This window comes from Epargyreus clarus, unplaced genomic scaffold (assembly GCF_041222505.1).
Source record: "Epargyreus clarus isolate Ecla_fem2 unplaced genomic scaffold, WU_Ecla_fem_2.2 ptg000008l, whole genome shotgun sequence".
NCBI lineage: Eukaryota > Metazoa > Arthropoda > Insecta > Lepidoptera > Hesperiidae > Epargyreus > Epargyreus clarus.
In genome coordinates this window covers 2,784,341-2,806,986 of record NW_027332216.1, presented here as the reverse complement: position 1 = coordinate 2,806,986, position 22,646 = coordinate 2,784,341, and the positions used below count along the sequence as shown (strand labels likewise).

The window sequence follows — 22,646 nt, the reverse complement described above, 5'->3', positions numbered from 1 at the left end:
AAATTTTTGAGTTTCCTATATGGTCACTCTTTGGTTTTTTTTTTTTTTTTATAATATGAGAGTAGCAGACGAGCATGCAGTCCACCTGATGGTAAGTGGCTACTGCCGCCCATGGACATCTGTAATCAACCCCAGATAGGATTAGATATTCCTACCTGAGGTCGGCCACAGATGCGCCGCTACCCCTGAGGACTAAGCTGGAACGCCTCGGAAAAGTCTATCTCCCTTACCACACCCTTCAAACCGGAACACAGCAGCGCCTAACACTGCTGTTATTAGGTAGAAATAGGTGTGGCGGTGGTGCCGCCGGAGTCGAACCACAAAGGGTTCTACCACCTTCAGGTGGTTTTGACTTTGTATTCATTACTTCCGGATTTTGCTTCCTTGGATGAGGCTATTTCTGTACAGAATGTGTATTGATATTTAACATTACTGTATTTTTTTAACGCAACATTGATTACAAAATTATACAATTGGGTACTTGACAGTTATAACAATAAAATATGAAATATGTTGGATATGATAGCTTATAAGTAAACATAAATTATGCAGTATTTCGTTTATTTTTTAATACGTTCTAAGTACATTTAATTTTTAAAAATAAATTTTCGATTTTTTATCTGTGGATTTTAAATCCCAAAACGGCGACAGTGCTGCCTCAAATGTCATGTGACGTCACTACATCGAAACCAAACAAGACAAATAATAATTAAATCGTTTGCTGTTAGAGTTGGTTGAATTTATGTTGTGAACCGAAATGGAGCCATACTATATTAAAGATGATAGCGTGAACCTGCTTAAAGAAGATCCATATATGCAGTGCAATAAATCAAAATGGATACAAAAACTTCCGTGAGATAACCTATGGAAATATCAAATAAACAACGTAAGTAAAACATTCTTTATATTTACATTTAATCATATCGGACAATTAAAACATTTCTTAACTGACTTCAGACAGAAGAAAGGTTGTCTTCAAGTAATTATTAAGATTTTTTAAAATATACTTATAGTCTTATGTGAACTGTTTTAAGGTTATTAATTGGTTATATTTATATTTACAGATCTTCCCGACAATCGTATAGTGACGACGTTATAGAGTATGTGCAGTTTAAGAGGAAGGCAAGTTTGTGTTTCATGAAAAGTAAAAGTTGTCCTGAACACAAGGTACATCAAAACGTCCCGTTGCAATGATTTGGAATTGACGAATCACTCGAGAGTTACTAAATTTATTCCTTTTTTTCAATAATACTTCTCTTACATAGATAGTATAAAATGTCATTGCTTGCAAACAGAGGATTTAAACATATAAGAATCTGCAAGTTCTTTAATGTTTATGAGATTTGGGTTTCGGAACTTGTATAAGCAAATTTGTTACGATCGTACTTGTACACATCGTCACTGCACACGTCTTATAACTTGTCATTTATTTAAATTTTAGTTATAATAGCTAAATAACTCTCAATTTTCTGCTAAGCGTTGTTTGTTTACAGTGTAATGACGTTCCGCCACAAAATGACACTTGACCGCCTGATTTAACGCGACGTTCCGTTCACCGTAAAGAAAGTTCGATTTTTATTAATGAATAGCCCTTTTTTCGAAAAAGTGATCAATGAAAGGCATATATAATACGTATACTAATTCATTAAAACACTTTCCCAAAAAGTGTCAAGTAGCCAATTTTGATGAAAAAAGTTTGTGATTAAAAACAGAATATAATCTCTGATCGCAGCCACTCCATCTTTTTCAGCACGGCCGTTTACTAAAACTGTCACTGTCAATGAGCAACGTATTGACATGTTGTGTTGACATCATATAAAAAAATTAATAACCTCAATTTGCAGGTTTTGCAAACAAGTAAAAATAATATAATACATTTAAATACAATTAAAAAGTGTGATCTTTTGTCATTATTTGTCGAAATGATATTTCCATTGTAGCCAGTTAAGAAAAATACAGTAAAATTCATGGAATTACATGTAGTATAGCGATTTGCACTTCGGTCGGTACTTTCTTAATTATTGTTGATAATTAATTTGTTTATCAATACATTAGAGTAGAACAATGGGTATCCTGGAAAAAATATCGGAGATTGAGAAGGAAATAGCCAGAACACAAAAAAATAAAGGTAATTAAATAATTTATGTCAACCACCTGAGATTCACCTATGATATAGAATTATGTGATGATAAATTTAAAATAATATTGTATAGTATAGGTTGCAGTAGTTACAATCATGCCCGTAACATGTAACTTTAATATTTTTGTTATATTTACTATATTGTTTTCTATGCATGCTTGCAGATATTCAAATGTGGAATTAAAATATTTATTAATGTGTCCAGATCCACTCTTATATAAAGTATATAATGTATACACATAAATATCATATTTTTATCCTGAATATTGTTTGTGGCACCCACAAATGAGATAATCCTAGTGTGAAACTATGTATAAAGTATTCATATATTTCATACCTTGTCATCAGCTACTGAATACCACTTGGGCCTGCTGAAGGCCAAGCTTGCCAAGTACCGGTCACAACTGCTGGAACCCTCCAAGAAGGGTGGAGACAAAGGGGAAGGTTTTGATGTACTCAAGTCTGGTGATGCTCGCGTGGCTCTTATTGGTTTCCCATCAGTGGGTAAGGTGAGTATATTGTTGCTATCAAAACACATTGTCTCACTACTGAGCACAGTACCCTTAGTATGAGTTTTTACAAAAATAACTGTTTTTGTATTTGTTTATGTATTTCCCATATATTTCCAATCACTTCTGATATAGTTCGCTAGGGGCGCTAATTGGAAATGTATAAACAAATACAAAAACTGTTATTTTTGTAAAAACTCATACTAAGTGTACAGGTCTCCTTTCTGTATAAGTTTGATTTGGGCCATTGTTATGTGCAGATTATTAGTCTTCACATCTTTGAGCTCTTTTTCTCATTGCATTATTTGCTTAGCTTGTCACAATTAGTTTCTTATATCCATGTAACTCCAAGTAATCACAGTTATTGCTTAGGAATTAAATAGCAGATCATGTATGTGCATGAGTGAGAGACTGTATGTTCATTTGTTACATTAGATTTATAAAAAAAAATTTACTACTATATCCTGTAATGTAACTCAACATATAGTAGTAACAACTGTGGGTTTGGAATTCTTATTAATTTATTTTTTAGTATTCTTAGCCCTCAAAACCACTGCTAATATCCATATAATACATTCCAGTCCACCCTGCTGTCAACATTAACGCACACACACTCGGAGGCTGCGAGTTATGAGTTCACAACGCTGACGTGCATCCCCGGTGTAATTGAGTACCGCGGCGCCAACATACAGCTGCTCGATCTGCCCGGAATCATTGAAGGTGCTGCACAGGGCAAGGGTAGAGGGCGACAGGTTTGTATGAATGCTTTTTACACATTTATGTCCCACTATTGGACATTTTAGTTGCCTTTAGAAAAGAAATTTCCTACAGTAATAGATGCAAGAAAACTGGTTAGATTAGATCAATATGAATGGCATCCTTGTCAAACCCATTACTGTCCTGTAGCTAAGGAAGAGTATCTTCTTAGAATGAAAAGGATTAGGCCATAGTCTACTGTGAGTATTTGTAGACTTCACATACCTGTGACATACATCTACAAAGTAGAAAATGAAGTAATAGTTATTGATTCTTTGAACTAACTGCAGTGGCCTTAAAATATGATAAAGAAAATTAAAAAGAAAAGAGCCAGACACACTGACTTTTTCATAAAAAGTATGTCTTGAAGAATATCTAATTTATAACTTGAAATCACATAAAAATTGCAAAACATAAAATTAAATTAAAATGAAGAAATACAACTAGATGCAATTGTGCAGGTGATAGCGGTGGCGCGTACAGCGGACCTGGTGCTGATGATGCTGGACGCCACCAAGCCGTACGTGCACCGCCAGCTGCTGGAGCGCGAGCTCGAGAGCGTTGGCATCCGGCTCAACAAGCCCAAGCCCAACATCTACTTTAAGGTAAATACACTATTCCTTAGATTTACATCCAAGTAATTATGCAACGGTTTGCAAAAACGATGACTGTAAAATAGCAGGTGAAAAAGGAGCCTGTCCAGTTGTCATTTTTACATTTCTACTTACGAAAGTCAAGGTAAGTGAAACTTTTATAACATTAGGTAGGTGGCATCGCTAAAATACCTAAGTATTTGTGTTTTGTAGTAATATTATTCAGGCTTTTGTGATTTAAAGGGTGCAATCCTCTACAACTGTAAAGCAAATCATAAATTATATTTGCTTCGCTTATCTATTAAAAAAATAGCAAGCTTGACATTGTAATCTATGCAGTGCCATCTCTTATTAAATAATGGAAATCATACATACAGTGGTTTGGGTGGTCAACTTATAGTTAATCAGCTTCTCAAAGTATTTAAGTCCGCCTTATTACATTAGCCAGATAAAACAAATATGTGATGATTTTTTTAGTGTAAATGCTTTGTTAAATAATTTATAGATATCATGTTAATAGTACCTTAATATCACTTGCAAATTATTTACAATAGCTAGTGCTGCTACATTGATATTATCACTAATTCCCATAATACTTTTTGCTTATGCGCAAACATGGGATATACCTCATATGCCAGATTCTATGCAATGATCAAAATATATAGTGTTAAACTGTACAATATACGTTATTTCTACATTTATTATTCAAATAGTACTGCCTACCCAGTGTTTGAACCCACCCCAGAGATTGTTGGTCTTATAATTTTTTAAATTATAGATTAGCCTCTAAACAAACGCAGAACAGTTCTTTCATTACCACTATCTTTTACAACCAAATAAAAATATATCGTCGTATGATTAAGATTTATTTCGCATTTTGTTTTTATTTACTCAGAATCTATTACTTCTTCACGTTAAATATAGATTTCAATCAATTAATTTATGATTGCATTAAAAAAGGATTAACGATTTTCTACTATTCTTGCTACCTTCGGGAATTTAGCGGGTAAGGCAGATTAATGTACAGTCAAATTTATATTGTTGAATACTTCAAATCAATTCTAATCTTTTATCTTTTTGAAATAATCCACATTGATTCTTTAAGTTCGTCCAATAAATGGATAATTGATTCTGACAACTTTTGTTTCAAATAAATAATTAATAGATTACTAATATATAACATTCATATTGTAACAGTAGTCATTATCAAGTAGAAATACCTTAGAAAGCTTATCATGGAGAGCTAGATTCAAAATTAATAGTTATTTTCCTTCACGCTACCTGGTGGAGATAAGCGGGTAAGTAGAATGTAGAAGGTTAGGTCAGCTACGCTTCCTATTGCTAAGCAGCCAGCTTCGCTAATAAATGGCTTATTACGTTCTGTATATATAAAATGAAAAGATATAAGAAGATCCAGTAACGATTATCTGACTAGGTATTGAGTGGCCATTTCCTACTACCCCATGAATAAATAAGTCTTAATGTATAACTGAAATCTCCACCACCATCTATTTTATCTCATAATTACTAATTTACCATAAGTATATAATTTTCTTTTAATAGTTTTTGGTAAAATTACATTAAAATTACAATTTGATATTGGCCCGCTATAGTATCTTATTTGGACAGCACAACAATAGATGGCGCTGTACATGTTTCTTAATGTGACTTTATTTTAGGTTATAATAATAAATTGTTGTTTATTTCAGGTAAAAAAAGGAGGAGGGCTGTCATTCAACTCAACGTGTCAGCTGACCAAGGTGGACGAGAAGATGGTGCAAATGATTCTACATGAATATAAAATATTTAATGCTGAGGTATGTTGTTCATATAAAGTTATTATTGAATTATTAATAATCCATAATCCATTAATATTAGTTAGATTAACAACAGTACATTTAAAAGTAGAACAGTGCAGCGCTAAATTATATGTATCTCGGTCACCAAGATTATAAGTTTAGTATGATTCAACTGGGGAGATTCCATCATCACACCTATTTCTAGCGTGAACCAGTTATGTGTTTCGGTGGAAAGGCGTAAATGATGACTTACAGATTAAGCGATCATTTTAATCCATAGTATTGACAAAGCTCTTTTGATCAGCTTCAGGTAGAACCTCTGTACAATGTTGGTCACAGACCTACATGAGCGGCAGCGATCACTTACCAACAGATGGGCTGCAAGTTTGTTTACTTCAAGCAACCTATCTTAACCTTCCATTTAGTTTAGGCCAATCATAAGAAGTTTTTTTTTTTATATAATATAGGAATAGCAGATGAGCATGCAGTCCACCTGATGGTAAGTGGCTACTGCCGCCCATGGATAACCCCAGATAGGATTAGATATTCCTACTAGGGTTGTTGCGAATATCAGCATCAGCATCAGCATCCGCTGATTATCAGCTTTCTTTTAAATATCAGCATCAGCATCCGCATCCGCAACAAAAGATGCTGATATTTAATGCTGATATTGAAAATGTAACGTGTTCGTTGAAGGCGGGACCGAGCTTAAAGCACGTGGAGTGTTAGCCAATTACAGAAGTTTATAAACACAAGTTGTCATCAAACAATCATTCGATTGTATTGACAACGTAATTTGGTCAGTCATCAATAACTTTCGATCATAGTTCAATCAATCAATAACAGAATTATGTATTCAATTCATAATGCCACATCCAGTGAAAAGTGCAATATGACCAAATATTTCGTTATTGAACAAATATACGACACAGTGTAGTTTTTGTAAAAAAAAATAACAAATAAATGCCGACTTCTGTGTCACTGCAGAGTGGAGGTTAGCTGAAGTGGATGTTGGTTTGGTACATGGTTCTGAAGTCGGTGCTAAATATATTTCGTTGGATAAGGGCGTAAACAGCGTGTCGGAGATATGTGCTGAGCCAAAATTTGTTTCAGTTGATTTTTGCTTTGTAGTGACATGGAAGTCGATTGTATTTTTTAATTAATTTTTTTTTTCACCATTTTTAGTGATGACATATTAAAAATCTTATAAATCACTATGCACTAGTCGCCCTTACGATTTTTGAAAGTTCCTCTCGATTTCTCTGGTCATCAGACCCTTATTTTCTTATAATGGAACTACTTTGGAAATATCTTTTTTTCCAACAAAATAAAAATCATCCAGTTCGGTTCATAAACGACGAAGTTATCCGCGAACAAACAAAAAAAAGATATATATACGGTAGAATTGAGAAACAGACTCATTTTGTGAAGTTGGTTAAAAAAGACTATTCTCGTAGGGGACGTACAAATACCTCAGTATAAAATATATTTATTATTTAGTATTTTTAATATCAGCATCAGCTGATATTAATCTGAAAAAATCAGCATCAGCATCAGCATCCGCTGATCTAGGAAAAACCTGCATCAGCAACAACCCTGATTCCTACCTAGGGTCAGCCTCAGATGCGCCGCTTACCCTGTGGACTAAGCTGGAACGCTTCGGAAAAGTATGTATCCCTTACCACAACCTTCAAACCAGAACAAAGCAGCGCTTAACACTACTGTTATAAGACAGAAATAGGTGTGGCGATGGTGCGGCCGGAGTCCAACCACAAACGGTACTACCTTCAGTACATACATATAAGTGTACATTAAGAATCGTTAGTAGGATGCTATTCATATGAGTGCATATGCTCAGGTGCTGTTCAGGGAGGACTGCACGGCGGACGAGCTGATCGACGTGATCCTGGGCAACCGGGTGTACCTGCCGTGCCTGTACGTGTACAACAAGATCGACCAGATCTCCATACAGGAGGTTGACAAGATAGCCCGCCAGCCCAACTCTGTTGTCGTCAGGTATATACCTATTCTATTAGGTGACGAAGCGATTTCGATAGTCGTGTTACATGGGTCGTAACATATTAGCGGTACGACATCGTAGAATCACTGAGACACATTAACTCGTGTCTCTGCCCTTTGAACCAAAACAGAGCAACATTTTACACCATTATAAATATATAAAACTCAAAGGTGACTGACTGACATAGTGATCTATCAACGCACAGACCAAACCACTGGACGGATCGGTCTGAAATTTGGCGTGCAAGTAGATGTTATGACGTAGGCATCCGCTAAGAAAGGATTTTAATCAATTCTACCCCCAAAGGGAAAAAGTAGGGGATGAAAGTTTGTATAAATCTTCTTTGTTAATAATATTGCTTCGTAACACGAGCGAAGCCGCGGGCAAAAGCTCGTTATAACATAGGGCGCTACCACCGTGATACTACGAAACATAACGTAATGTTGCCGTACCTAGTCCACAGTTCACTGCGCTGGCCAAATACGTGTTGGTAGACTTCCTACAGCCTTACTAACATTATTTAGAACTTTAAGGCGAATAGATTTTCTCACTATGTTTTCCATTTTATATTTGTTAAAAATAAGATAAATGAAATATTTTTTCCTTGCAGTTGTAATATGAAATTGAATTTGGACTACTTATTGGAAACACTATGGGAATACCTGTCCCTTATCCGAGTGTATACAAAGAAACCAGGACAACCGCCAGATTTCGAAGAGGGTCTCATTTTAAGAAGGGTAAGAATAATGCAATATTGTTTAAAATATAAACAAATTAATAAATAAATAGTATTTTACATTAAGCATATATATTTTATTTATTTGTGTGGAGTACATCGTGTTTTTGTAAATAAATTAATATTTCATATTGATATTTTAAATTATTGACAATTCTCGTAACAGTGATATGACCATTATTGTTCATCCTACCTTCTTTTTTCACGTCTTGTGGTAGAAATAATAAATTATATGTCATTATTTAGATAATATATGTAAACTATGTAAACTTGTAAGGTCGATGAAAGTCTATGGTTCCTTGATTTAATTGTTCAAAAATTTGTTTAGTTGCATATTATTGTTGCGTTATTTTGCAAATAAGTAAGACAATGGTGCTTGGCAGGGCGTGACTATCGAGCACGTGTGCCACGCGATCCACCGCACGCTGGCGGCGCAGCTGAAGTACGCGCTGGTGTGGGGCACCTCCACCAAGTACTCGCCGCAGCGCGTCGGCCTCGCGCACCGCGTGCTCGACGAGGACGTCGTGCAGCTCATCAAGAAGTAGACCCACACCTGCCAATACCGATATACCAGCATACCGACATAACAATGCCTCGTCGCCAACGTACCGACACCACGCCAAGAACGTCCCAACACCGCGCTGGCAATATACCAAAACCACGCAGCCAATCTACCAACACCATGCCGCCAATGTACCAACACCATGTCACCAACGTACCAACTCCATGCCACCAACGTACCAACACCACGCCGCCAACGCACCAACACCGCGCCGGCATTGTACCAACACCACGCAGCCAATGTCACACCAACACTACATCAAACATTACAACACGTGACGTGTATGCATCGCCACCGCTACCCCTACGTGATACGCCACTGTCACATCACTCCATTAGCGTGTCAGACGTGACCATCACTACACTATAATTCTGCCATCAAACAACACCCGGGTCAGTACCAGATACCAAATTCACATCACTCCACTTCATACCAACACCACTACACATTACACACATGCACATTTACATAAACACGGTTACACCATACACATGCATGAGAACACAGCCACACATACATACAAACACATGTAAATACATGCACTCCCTACATCTTCGCGTCCCTTACGTACACATAAACAAACGTGCAATTATACTCATATATTACCAAGTATACATGCAACACCTAACTTTTTTACATTCAAAAAATCGTTCCGATTTAAATATATGAATGAATATGCACTGCCAACTAATTACTGGAGCGAATTTTTTGTACCATAATTGAAATACAAATGGAATAACAATCCATTTTAATAAATGCGGCTAAGGCATAGACGTGTTTCTACTCCTGAGGATTAACCTTTAACCTGTATGTTAAAATCGACACATTTTTGAAATGTAAACAGTATTCAAAGACTGCATAACAATCTAAAAAATATCTTTTTATGCAATATGGCATTTGCCGTACATGATTCCACTCAGGTTAGTACTTTAGTACCGTAGTGTACACTGCTGTTATATACTTCAGAGTTTCTGAGATAGTGAGACATTCTAACAAGCAGAGTGCCTTGGTGGTTACCAGATGTGTGTAGCTAAGGGGTGTGCAAGTTCGAAGCTAAACTAAACTAATAAGGAGTACTATAGCTACACTAGCCGCGGCCAGTGCATCCCTAACTTAAAGTTAAGTTAAGCAATAAAAATTGTGTAAACCTATTGGATTAGACACACATTTGGTAGGTGGAAAGGCGCCTCGATATTGTCGACAGGGGTAGCAAAGCATTTGTGATCGATTTTGCATGCCTGTTCTATTTGGGTTGGTAACCGTTTTCGAAGGGCTGATTTAAACACAGAACTTGGACTGCGTTTCCATCTGCTTTTTCTATAAACTCTCATAATCATATTCTTTCTTTTTTCATTTCTTGTGAGCCAAGGTTTTTAGTTATTAGTAATCACAGACCATGTGTATGTAATTCAAAGTTTATTGTGAAACTTGTGTTTGCAAACAATATTTATCATGTAATATTTGTAAAAATATTTCAAAAATGTTCCTTTTTTACATCCTGCGTTTAGAGTAAAATTTGTTCTTTTTTATACATATATTTATACTGTACGATAAAAATATGGATAGTCCGTAGCAAATCCAACAGTTGATAAATAATTTGAAAATAAGCCTAAAAGAGGAAATTGTTTAATAATTTTATGGACAGTAGTTGAGTTTTGGGTCGCATACTTGACGTTGCAACAATAAGTAAGACAATAAAATTACTTTATTTAAAAGATAGTAAAAAGAAAAAAAATGCAAATTGTACATAATTTAGCACAAATATTATATTTACACATGAAGACATTTTACTCATGAACTTTGATGTCAAGTATATTGCATTTCATTGCTACACATATAACGTAAGTAATAAACTAGTGATTCAACAAAATCATATTTTAAAATATTACCAGTTTGTATGTCATAGTAACCGGCACGCTCAATATTAAACTCGCATATAAATTCCTCATTATAAAAATTACTTATGTCTCGTGTAGTATGCGACCCAAAATGTTTGTTACATATTGGAAACGACACAATTATTGTATATACTGTACGATTGTTGAATTGGAATCGTTTTTAAAAGCATTATAGCTCAATATATTGAGATCAAATCTTGTTTTATTTTATATCCTTTAGGTGTTTTGGTTGTCTTAATTAATTTATGAATTGTGTATTAACGAGTTTATATATCGTAAAATGGCCGTGCAGACGGCTTCATAGAATAAGATTGTATAGAATAATATTATTTTGTCTTCCACGGCACATGTCTAACACGCTTATGCTTCAAGATAGAGACGAAACTGTAGAAAACGAAACAGAAAGATTCAGTGAACTTAGACATTTATTTGATAAATGCAAATAAATAACTATGTATAATGCTTATAAATTATGGATTAAGCATATGAAAAGTCAACACTTATTTACCACCAAACAATACATTAACAAATGAATAACTATACTATTTAAATCTGTTTTTATATACTTTATTGCCTAATTTAGATTTGAAAATTACAAATTGTGAACATGATCCAATTACATAGTCACCACACTCAAACACCATGACAATTGTTGCTACATTATAATTCAAGACTTTCTACAACTTATAAATACCAACACAACATAACTTCCTCTTTATAATTAAGGTAAGGTAATGTCCGGCTGCACTTTAAACGTTAAACCTTTTCCTTCGTTCGTATCTGCTTACATTTGCGCTGGTCGTAATGTTCCGTATAAATGCAGCGGTAGTCATGTCGTTAGCACATGGGCATGTGTGTGTGCAGCGGTTTCAAGAGGCTTCCTCTTTCTCGAGCAGTTCGTTTTCCACGTTAGCGAGCGCCCACTTGTGCTCGGTGATCTCGAGCGCCTCCCACTCGGCCTTGAAGGCGGCCTTCGGGTCCGGCGGCATCGCCATCGCCGCGCCAGACATCTGCTCCTGCATCACCTTCGACTGATCCGCCGCTAGAACATGAGATATGGTTCTGTTAAGACTGTGCAGAATATGTACTTTATATTCAATCTTTAGATTTTGTTGTGAACTATGACATTATTTTATCACAATTCACAATTTCAGAATATTATTATGAACTTATCACTATTAAAGCTACTCGAAGCAGTTTTGCATATTTACTACAAAACTTAGGCTACATATAAAATATGAGACAGAAAAAACCTGCACATTAATGTTTTAAGATGAGAAAATTTAAATGTAGCTTAGTAAAAGTCATTTACATTACAGAATTTACTATGAAGATTACTTATATTTATAATTAATAACATCTTTGTTTGTTACGTCCCTCTATAGACTTTTGGCTTAGAAGTGTCAATGGTGAAAATTCTCATATTACAAACTTACCATTATTCTCGCCCAACACTAACGTGTAGATTGTGCGAAGACCAAACACGTTGAGGAAGTACCAAGAGGCCGACGACACCCAGGAGGCGTCCAGGCTCGCCAGCTCGACGCCGCGCTGCAACATCGGCTTGAAACGCAGGGTCAATGGGAATGGTACTTTGGCTGAAATTAAAATGATCAACATGAACTAAATAATTGAAATTATAAATTCTGTGAATGTTAAATAGCATTCATTACATCTTGAGAGTCTTATGTCTAGTTTGAAAACTTCCAACATAGGTAGAGAGTAAACTACTTTCCAACAGTAATCCATTATTAAAACATTTTGGAATATGCTTTAAGTTATGTATTAAACATAACATACTTATGCACCGCTGAGTACTTTGATAATTATTTTTAAAGTACTTTTATTGTTACAGTTTTTATGGTCTCAAAACTAATTTCATTCAACACTAAAAATGTGTCTTAAGCGAGAAAGCGTATTAACCGGGATAAGGAAAATAAAACTTACTAGTAATAAATTATGCATTTATACATTACCTTATGAATAATAAAATTAATTAATTATGATTCCCCCATTCCATCGGGTGTTATTTGCTTGTCGCATTTGGAGGTAAGTAAACAAGCTTGATATTCTTTAGTTCAATAACTTTCGGATGAGCGGGACAATTATCAATAATAGAATTATGTGTCTACTTTTAATCTGGAAGTGTTAATTTAAAGATTTTAACAAGTCCATGAAACAAATGCCGGTCATCCAAGCTCGAGATTGTGCATCATATGTTACAGGGAGCGGTCTTAGTAGTAGGAGTAGATTTATTGTTTGGCCAGTTACGAAATAGGCGTATTAAACGGGACGACGAAGCGTATTAAGCGTTAAGAAATGTATGAAAACATGTCTCAAAATGCAGGGACTTGCGTAAAATGGCGTATTATGCGAGAAATCGTATTAAGCGTGATCATATTAAGAGGGTTCTACTGTATTTATTAAATTCACATCATTGCAAAATGATTGCAAACAAGCTATATTACTTACTGGTAAGGAAACCGCTGAACATCCAATTGATCCACCCCCCAATGACTATCATTGGGAGCACATTTGTCACATTGCCTTTCAACATGTCCGTCATCATGCCAGGGTCGGTCATGGGATTCTAAAACATAAACATATTATTCATAAGACTTACACAAATTCTTATTGGATTCTAAAAAAACTCATATTTTCTAAATATACAAAAGACATTGGCCAGTTTTAGATGAAACACATTACACAGCACAGACCACAGAGTTCCAGATTTGCTTGTAGACCAGGCTAGACAGACATCTAAATGAAATTAGATTATTGTTCTGGGTTTGGGTCTATATGCGAGTACCTACTTTGTGTTGTACAGGAAATTCAATAGTAGTTCTATGAATAAAAAAAAAATACATTTTATCCCCATACATTGACCCTATCAATCACCACAGGGCCCATGTAGTCCACATTTATATACCATCAAGAATTATATACCACCCATTTTCCGAACTATATTTCTTTTCAATAAAACCACACCATAACAAATTTCCAAGCCTTTTGCATTTCAATGCGTAAAACGAAAGCTACAAAATGTTTTAAGTACTCACTTGTGCATTAGATTGTCTTTTTTGGACTTTAAAGTACCCAGAGTCCTCGTTATTGAACCAGTGGCGGCGCATGTTGAATGACTGACGAGACAGGTATTTGCCATTCTCACGAAGCAGACGAGATCTTATCATTACTTGGCTGAAAGTATAACCATGGATATAGAGGCAGTAATATGAGGTATTAAGGATACCGTAAATTTACGGCCGATCTCACCACAGATAGGGCTAGTTGACCAAGATGGGAGACCTATTTACGGGCGAAGATGTCCTGGGTACTAAGAAGGAAGTTCTTCGTGTGAAGAAGTGTGTAAGTTATTCTTTTAAATACATACCTATCTTGAACTTGCAGAAGCTCAATCTTCTTTTGTGAAGACAGAATAATCGATACATAGTGCCTCACGACTCCTACTAAGAACGTGATAATCACAATTGGTAAGAACACCCATACTCTTATATTAGGATCCAACAGAAGTTCTGGCATTTTTAATGCGTTTTGTTAATTATATAATTATTATTTTACACAAAATATTCAGTTATCACACTTTACGCATAATAAATATTACTATACAAATGTTAAATTAAATTCTCAATATTTCCGTAGACCGACAGAATACAGATTCAATTTTTTAATGTCATTGTCAGCATCAGCATTCAGCTATCAGCAAATGTCAAAAGAAATCCAGGTATAATATCAAATCAATCGCACAGAGTTAAAATATATTAGTATTATGTTGGTGTTATGGAATTTCTTTCCCAGCTTTTTCTTCATAACGAAAGACCTTGTGGTAGTTGTACTGACATTCAAAAAGTGCTCTGTAAAGAACCTATTTTGAATAAAAAAAATACATTTGATTGTTGATACCAGACTTGGCTCTATTCACCATTATATAGTGTGTAAATAATATATTCGTTAACGTGTATCGGGCTCCACATGGACCATGCATAACTTATAAGAACATCGTCTGAGTATAGTCCGCTCCGAGTATAGAAACGAATCGCTTCACAATAGGAAATTGCAGATATTAGTGCGACGAAGACAGCGTGGGACCCTCTTGGCACCCGTCTGCTGCCCGCTCTCGCCCACGGGTACACATACGTTACGGAGTATATGATGATTAAACCTGCGCGCAATAACTTCAGAGCGGACTAGAATTTTGTCGTCAACAGGCATAAACTATTAAACAGGGTATTTGAACAAATATGTCTTAATGCAACGCCATGTCTTTTTCCAGTTTTATAATATCAAGAGACATAACCAAGTGTTTAATCTGTGATTTTAAATATACTTAAATAATAATAGTCTGTTTCTTCAGTTTCTTGTAAATTGTCATTTGTCATTGTCAATTTTCAATATGTAAAAAAGTTGAAAGTTGAAACTTGAAACACTGAACAAAGCAAAACAAACCGTTAGTTCTTTATGTTTGTGAACCAATAATAATTATATAAAGTTATTATAAACACAAGTTTAAGATATAAATTATAGAGTTCTTATAATAGTTGTGTACTCGATGATTTATGATATAACTGGTTCATATTTAAAATATTAAGATCAATAGAACGACCGCGAAGATATTAGACAAATATATTCAGACTCATTTCAGACTACAAAGAATTCACAGTTCGCAATTTTGGATGCGTTAAAATAAGTTCCGCACATTTCATTTTGTTACGAAGAATGCCGCGTAAGAAAGTAACGCGAGCGATGGACAGTCTTTGTGACAAAGTTAATAAAACATCAAAAGCAGAATTACAAAATGAACCGAGTACACAAGAGGGTATTAAAGCTCCGGATTTAAGCATGTTCAAATTTGAAAAAAAACCGCACGTAAAAATTGAGTTCGAAAAGGACTCTCCGGAAAAAGATAAAGAGGTAATGAAATTTGCAATATACATAGTATCAGTTTATTCTTTTACATTTACATATTAATTTTAAATTTTTAAAGTAAAAATATTCTCTAAATAAAAAATGAATTTCTTTCTAATAAGAGAAGTAATTGCATAATTTTACTTAATACATTTTATTTATGTATAATAAATTTTTATTTTTCTTAGGATTCCAAAGGTTTATGGGAACCAGCGAACTGGAGAGAATTTCTGGTCAACTTAAGGAACATGAGGTCCAATAATGATGCTCCTGTTGATACAATGGGGTGCCACATGGCCATGGATGAAAATGCCCCGCCTCAAGTAAACATTTAACATACAGTTGATACAATATTATTATTATGATACAATATACTATATCTGAACTTTGAAGGTGATCGAACCGTTTGTGGTTCGACTCTGGAGGCACCATTGCCACATTGTATTTCTGCCTATCATCAGTAATGTTAAGTGCTGCTATGTTCTGATTTGAAAGATATGGTAAGGGAGACATGCTTTTCTGAGGCATTCCAGCTTCCAGCGTTCCAGCTCAGGTAGGAATATCTAATCCTATATGGGGTTAATTACAAAAATTTACTATGTAATCTATATTACAATGGGTTGTTAAAAAGCTTAAGATTTTCACATACGTTTAAAAATCTAATGGGAATGCAAATGACAAATCTTGCTAGGCATGAAAAATTCAAATCTTGTTGCTCATGGCAAAGCTATGTGAAATATTTTTAATATTACCCTATGTTATCATAGTTAATTTATCTGCATTTTGCAATTATTTCTACAGGTAATGAGGTATCAAAGCTTGGTAGCCCTCATGCTCTCAAGCCAAACCAAAGATCAAGTGACATTTGCGGCTATGGAGCGGCTCAGAGAAAGAGGATTGACAGTCGACAATGTTTTGAGCATGAGTGATGAGGAGTTGGGCAAATTAATATACCCTGTGGGCTTTTGGAAGGTATAAGCTGCTTATTGTATTAGACCCACATATTTCTATTTACTTATATACCTTATAGCAAAAGTGTAATGTCCCTGAGTTCTAGTTTAAAGGAAGCAATGAGACAGGGCTCTTTTTCAGTGTTTCATTGGTCTAGAATACTCTAGAAGCAATACTGATAGTGGCAATAGTGATTTAGGTTGGACTATTGTCCATTTGACATTTGGTGGGCTAAAAGCTCCTTATTTCTCTAAAAGATATACACAAATCTGTAAGATATTTAATGTTATAATCAATACTAAAATTTTCTTGTACTTTTAGACAAAAGTAAAATACATAAAGAAAACAACACAGACACTCAAAGACCAGTATGATGGAGACATTCCTGACTCTGTAGACAAGCTGTGCAAGCTCACTGGAGTTGGGCCAAAGATGGCTCATATATGCATGCAAGTGGCATGGAACAAGACAACTGGAATTGGTAAGATCAGATTTTGTTAGTATGTTCTGCTGAGCATGGTTGTAACAAATGTTTTCTTTTGAGAAAGGGAACTAACATGTAACTATGATAAATTATCAAAATTTTCAGAAAAAGCTTATATTGTTTATTTATAAAATATGGTTTGTATTAATTGGTTCTTTATATAAATTGTTTCAGGTGTGGACACACATGTCCATAGGATAAGTAACAGGATAGGCTGGGTGAAGAAACCAACACCAACTCCAGAAGACACACGGAAGGCCCTGCAATCTTGGCTACCTTTCGATTTGTGGAGTGAGGTGAACCACCTTATGGTGGGGTTCGGACAAACTATCTGTCAACCAGTGAGCCCAATGTGCCATGAATGTTTGAACAGGGATATATGCCCTTCCAGTGGAATGGGTTGTAAGTCCCCGAAGAAAAAATCACCTATGAAACAAGATATTAAAGTTGAAATCAAAGAAGAGCAAACATTTTCTGAAGATGACAACATTACAGCAGCTAAACCTACTAAAAGAAAAGTGACACCTAACAAAACTAATCTATTACAAACAGAAGTTGAAAACACTTTGAAAATTGAAGACAATTTTCTAGCCCCTGCCCCCAAACGAAAAATAACACCAAAAAAGAATTCCAAGAATGAATCCAATGAGGACACAACTAAATTAGGGTCAGAATTATCTGTTCAGAAATCGCAGACTAAAAGAGAACTGTCCCCAAAAACAGTTAATAATTTTACTAAAATTGAATGTGCCACAAGTGAATGCGATAAAATAAGCATGGAACAAAATGAGAACAAAATTAAAAAGTCGCCAAAACAGAGAAACTTAACTGTGAAGAAAGAACTTGACATAAAAAATGAAACTGGTGTCATTAAAAAATCGCCCAGTAAAAGAAAAGGATTTAAAGATGAAATACTTGACCCTAACATGGTTAAAGATGAAGATGTAGTATTAGATAAAAAGGCAAGAAATGCAAGGGCTAAAAAAGGTACTACTATGGACACAGTTGCAGATACTACAAAAGTTAAGCGAATATCACCCAGAAATAAAGTGAAATAATAATATTTGATGCTAACAATTAATATGAGGGATGAGCATTTTATTGCATGTTTGTTGTACTTTGTTTAATTATACATTTGTTTTTAATTGAAATAATGGTATAAATAATATAGTATAAGTCAAAAAATATAAGTGTTGGATACACTTTAGGTTGTAAGTTCATATTCAATGATCTTATTAAGATTGTTGAAAGTTGTTTTGGTTAAGGTATGTACATTGAGAAAATTGTTTTGTTTATTGTGTTAAATCTATCTCCATGTTTATATGATGATTTTTGTTATTGATTATGTTTGTATGATAATTATTAAGAAAATAAATTTAAAACTTTCAAAGAATTTATTTATGTTTTCTTTTCCCACCTTTCTTTTTGCTCTTATCTTTCCTTTTGTCAGATTTAGCTTTCATATGTCCTTTCTTCTGTATGGCCTTCTTCTTGTTCTGAACTCTGTCCAGTTTGCTTTTCATTTGGAACACTTTACTCTTCTGAATTTTCTTTGTAGCCTGTTTCTTTAAGATTCTCTTGACTTCTTTCTTTGTTTTGAGATTGCCATCATCAACTTTCTCTTCAGATTCGGATATCTCTGCTGTACTCTCATCGGAACCCATGCCCGGGATTTCATTAACTAACCCATTCTTAGTTTCCTTTTTCACTACTGTTTTAGTCCCTTTTGGGGTCTCTTTTGGTCTATTCTCACCAATGACTAAATCCTTCTTTTGTAAAGTGTCCGAGGAGAGTTCAACAATTTTCACATTGACATCGTCATCTTCATACTCGTCCTGCAATAGTTGCTCAAGGTCTGGTATCGGCCGACTAGACACAACAAGCTTTTTATAAGATTCTTTGTTCTGAAAAAGGAATTGTATTTCTTATTTTTTAATTAGTCATAAAAGATATATTATTCAAAGCTAAATTAAAAGCTTTGTGCTTTTTTAACTTTTATTCCAAAGTAAGCTTCTGTTAAGACTGATACTCACTTCTTGTTTAATACGTTTTTTCTCTTCTTTTAACATACGTTGCATTTCTTCTTGGGCCTTCTTTTTCCTCTCTAACTTTCTCTTGCGAAACCCACACAAGAAATCCCTGTAAAATAAAAGAAGCATTCTATAAATTCAATGAAAATGTAAACTAAATATTAAATAAGATTAGTTCGTACTTTCTCTTAGCTTCATCAAATACCAGGCTAACTTTCTTCTTCTTTTCTGCATTTTTATTTTTCCTTTTACCCATATTTACGTCTTATGATACCAAATTATTATAAATCACATGAAATCCACATAACGCACATTCAAAACAAACGCAAAATGTAACCTCAAAATTTTGTCACTTAGTGCCACTGTCAGTGTCAAATTGTCAATTTTACTTTTCTATAAGTTACAAAAGCATTTATTTCACAATTCCAGTTTGCAAACAGTAAACTTTTAGTATCTATACTTATGTAAAATAAAATGTGATAATAATATAGTTAATATCACATCCATCAATTTATTTAAAATTATTTTAATGATGATAATGATTTTCTTTATACTTCGCTATATTTTTGGCAGAATGCCAAGAATTTTTGAAATACTCGTTTATGATTGGTCGAATCGTGCAATTTTTATTTTTTATGGACTTGATCTCCGCCAATCAGCCCACAATTGCAGAATAAAGACGGACTCATCTGCAGCATGGCTGTCAGTATAAATTTGAAGCTAGAACGATGCGCTTCCTTTCGTCACGTTGGTTTTTTTTGTTTGTGCATTTTGACGAAAATGTTATCGTGTGTGTATTTAAATGGACAAAAATATGGAAAGATTTGGGTGCAGTGACGTGATATCTGCCTTGTTACGCAAGGTGAGTGCCAAAAAATGCCGATTGGAGGTATTAATTGTCGAATTATTTTCGTGATTCCGCCCGTAAGTTACCGCAGTGATAAATTGTGCCACCCAAAAATCAATCGCATTCTTTTTAGCTGCGATCGTAAGCCTTTCGTCGTAATAAATGTAGTAAACAAGGTCAAATTCGAAGGTCCTAGAGGGTTTATTATTTGGAATGCTCCAATTGAAGTAATCAATACTATTATGTGTCTCGGCCATATGTTAACATGTGTGAACGGTTCGTGTTACACTACCGTTAATTCTTTTACCATTCCATGGAGCTAAGTAAATATTTAATTCCTTTCGTCTATGCGTTTAGTGAACATTCAGATCTGGTACGAATGCATGTCATAGCAATTATGTTTTAATTAAAAAGACCCTGAGTAACTGAGTTATTGATCGTTAGCTCGCAATGAAGTCTGGAACATAACACTTTCTCTCTATGACTATGCTTCGCTTTTTGTCTTAATAACGAATACTAAAGTTCCTAATTAAATAAATGTCTGAAAATCAATACTACATTTATAACAATTGCCAGATGAACTAATTGATTGAAACAAAATGCTTATGATCTGAATAATGTTAACTACCTACAGCATATTCCACTAGTATTTGTTGTTACTCTAAGATTTGCAGAATCAATTATGAAAATATAAAGTATACCTAACATGTTAACAACAATATAACAGTATTGTTCCTGTATTTTTAATGTTGATTACCTACTCATTGTATACAAATAAACCTATGTTTTTCCTTATTGTTACATACAAATGGTTGTTAATAGGTATTTGATATAAATTTTGGTCATTCATGATTTTGAGAAATTTAAAATATGGGAGGAAAACATCTTAACAATACTTTAAGCCTGACAGTTTATATAATCTATATGTAAATAAGCAAAGACAACAAAAACAGTATCTTTTTCTATTTTTGTTGGGCAGCTTTTAAGTGTTTAGGTTTTATCGATACAAAAAGTAGAATAAGTTATAGAATTACTATGTAATTTTGACCACTGAGCATAATACTCCTGACCTTAACAATATGTGATGTATACTATCCCTTATTTGACAAAAGTGCTGGACCAAACATAATACTTTGAGATTAAACCACAGTTCACAATGTAATGGCGATAGGCAAAAGTTTTAATATAAGTGTAGTTATAAGGCTTGGTTGTCAAGGACACTATAAGGCACTCTTATTATCATTTTTATACACGTCTGATATTAGGTTCAATGCACAAGTCATGCTTGCCACAATGTTTGGTTATTGATAGTGATGTCTAAATTGGATTGTACATCTTTTTGCCATATATAACTAAATCCATAATTTTTTTACCTGATTGTGTAGGATATTGTTTTTCTTGCATCTTGATGAATTTTAACATATTAGGTGTTGTTAGATTACTCAAAATTGTGGGAACATAGGCTATATTTTCAAACAGTCAGGTTTCTTTCACAGGGTCTTATCTCATAAACTGTAATAGTTAAACACTTCCATTTTTACAGGGTAGGTTTAACAGTGGCCGTGATAACAACAAATACTAAAAATAAAAAGCTTGAAAATAAATATAACAGAAAATTAGGGTCTTAATAATTATGTTATGTAGTGATAATCCAAAATAGATGATTTTTCACCACACAACGACTTTATCTGACCTGCAAAGTCATCTAAATATACTGATGCCAGTAAATACAGTACCAAAATGTAATACTCTTCTCTACTGTATTCAAATTAGACTAAAGAGTGGTTCAGTTTAGCACCGTCATATTTATTCAAATGCTTGCCAAAGCTCCTGTATAGCATACAATCTTTTTATGAAACTACACAGTCTGAGGGGAGTCTGTTACATGTTAAATTATTAAAATGACTGGTGACTCTATAGTATATCATTATTTTTATTTCTCAAATTTTAGTTATAATATTTATGCATTCTGGCTTTGAAATGATGAAGTAGTAAATATTTATTTAAAAAGGTAAAATAGGAAAAGCATATGCATACCACAAAATATTTTTTTTTGGTTACTGCTACCTGGGGACTTTTGAAACTAACTTCATCTATATGAAGTCAGTTATTCTATAATAAGGTTCTGCCTAAAGCCAATTACAGATGTGTTGCCACTCCTGACGTCCTGACGACAGATAGTTACCTCATGGATAAATCTAACAATATTGACATCCACCAAGATACAAGACCTTCTTCATGCTAGAAACATGTTGGTGTTGGTACCTCCTCATATCAACCACTATTGCATACACCTTTACTTGCATAATAGTTCAGTATGAAATATAATAAACTGTAAATATTTTGTGAATATTAATTTTGTAATCTTATGAAATTTTGTCATTATTATTCTTTATAG

General features: G+C 34.3%; 5 protein-coding genes across 5 annotated transcripts in view; 3 read left to right on the top strand and 2 right to left on the bottom strand.

The window, feature by feature from the left end:
- Positions 1-1,777: 1,777 nt before the first annotated feature.
- LOC140744128 (developmentally-regulated GTP-binding protein 2) lies at positions 1,778-11,208 on the top strand. The gene is made up of 8 exons (XM_073075607.1): positions 1,778-2,128; positions 2,489-2,649; positions 3,231-3,401; positions 3,867-4,010; positions 5,708-5,815; positions 7,656-7,813; positions 8,428-8,554; positions 8,937-11,208. Exons 1-8 carry the CDS (start codon positions 2,065-2,067, stop codon positions 9,096-9,098), a joined length of 1,095 nt encoding a protein of 364 aa, XP_072931708.1. The 5' UTR covers positions 1,778-2,064; the 3' UTR covers positions 9,099-11,208.
- A 212-nt stretch (positions 11,209-11,420) lies between these two features.
- Positions 11,421-14,705, bottom strand: EMC3 (ER membrane protein complex subunit 3). The gene is made up of 5 exons (XM_073075608.1): positions 14,405-14,705; positions 14,073-14,211; positions 13,486-13,603; positions 12,450-12,611; positions 11,421-12,055 (listed from the first exon to the last, which is right to left on the bottom strand). Exons 1-5 carry the CDS (start codon positions 14,551-14,553, stop codon positions 11,883-11,885), a joined length of 741 nt encoding a protein of 246 aa, XP_072931709.1. The 5' UTR covers positions 14,554-14,705; the 3' UTR covers positions 11,421-11,882.
- Positions 14,706-15,471: 766 nt separating this feature from the next.
- Positions 15,472-18,764, top strand: Nthl1 (Nth-like DNA glycosylase 1). The gene is made up of 5 exons (XM_073075605.1): positions 15,472-15,942; positions 16,125-16,259; positions 16,738-16,908; positions 17,209-17,368; positions 17,546-18,764. Exons 1-5 carry the CDS (start codon positions 15,748-15,750, stop codon positions 18,427-18,429), a joined length of 1,545 nt encoding a protein of 514 aa, XP_072931706.1. The 5' UTR covers positions 15,472-15,747; the 3' UTR covers positions 18,430-18,764.
- Positions 18,747-19,762, bottom strand: vito (nucleolar protein viriato). The gene is made up of 3 exons (XM_073075606.1): positions 19,584-19,762; positions 19,405-19,510; positions 18,747-19,275 (listed from the first exon to the last, which is right to left on the bottom strand). Exons 1-3 carry the CDS (start codon positions 19,655-19,657, stop codon positions 18,766-18,768), a joined length of 690 nt encoding a protein of 229 aa, XP_072931707.1. The 5' UTR covers positions 19,658-19,762; the 3' UTR covers positions 18,747-18,765.
- Positions 19,763-20,087: 325 nt separating this feature from the next.
- Hel89B (histone acetyltransferase 1) overlaps positions 20,088-22,646 on the top strand; it is a 39,849-nt gene continuing 37,290 nt past the window's right edge. Inside the window, exon 1 of the mRNA XM_073075604.1 lies at positions 20,088-20,263. The gene's annotated coding sequence lies outside the window, so the exon portion shown is untranslated. The remainder of the gene's footprint in view (positions 20,264-22,646) is intronic.

Bases quoted from the DNA above. Each gene is read 5' to 3' on its own strand.
- LOC140744128 (XM_073075607.1), top strand. From the start codon at position 2,065: ATGGGTATCCTGGAAAAAATATCGGAGATTGAGAAGGAAATAGCCAGA. The intron at 5,816-7,655 runs GTATGTTGTTCA...GCATATGCTCAG, and splicing joins ATAAAATATTTAATGCTGAG to GTGCTGTTCAGGGAGGACTG. The intron at 7,814-8,427 runs GTATATACCTAT...TTTTCCTTGCAG, and splicing joins CCCAACTCTGTTGTCGTCAG to TTGTAATATGAAATTGAATT.
- EMC3 (XM_073075608.1), bottom strand. From the start codon at position 14,553: ATGCCAGAACTTCTGTTGGATCCTAATATAAGAGTATGGGTGTTCTTA. The intron at 14,212-14,404 runs GTATGTATTTAA...TTATACTTTCAG, and splicing joins CTTCTGCAAGTTCAAGATAG to CCAAGTAATGATAAGATCTC. The intron at 13,604-14,072 runs GTGAGTACTTAA...TTTATGTTTTAG, and splicing joins AAAGACAATCTAATGCACAA to AATCCCATGACCGACCCTGG.
- Nthl1 (XM_073075605.1), top strand. From the start codon at position 15,748: ATGCCGCGTAAGAAAGTAACGCGAGCGATGGACAGTCTTTGTGACAAA. The intron at 16,260-16,737 runs GTAAACATTTAA...TTATTTCTACAG, and splicing joins ATGAAAATGCCCCGCCTCAA to GTAATGAGGTATCAAAGCTT. The intron at 16,909-17,208 runs GTATAAGCTGCT...TTGTACTTTTAG, and splicing joins ACCCTGTGGGCTTTTGGAAG to ACAAAAGTAAAATACATAAA.
- vito (XM_073075606.1), bottom strand. From the start codon at position 19,657: ATGGGTAAAAGGAAAAATAAAAATGCAGAAAAGAAGAAGAAAGTTAGC. The intron at 19,511-19,583 runs GTACGAACTAAT...TTTATTTTACAG, and splicing joins TTTGATGAAGCTAAGAGAAA to GGATTTCTTGTGTGGGTTTC. The intron at 19,276-19,404 runs GTGAGTATCAGT...TTCCTTTTTCAG, and splicing joins AAAAACGTATTAAACAAGAA to AACAAAGAATCTTATAAAAA.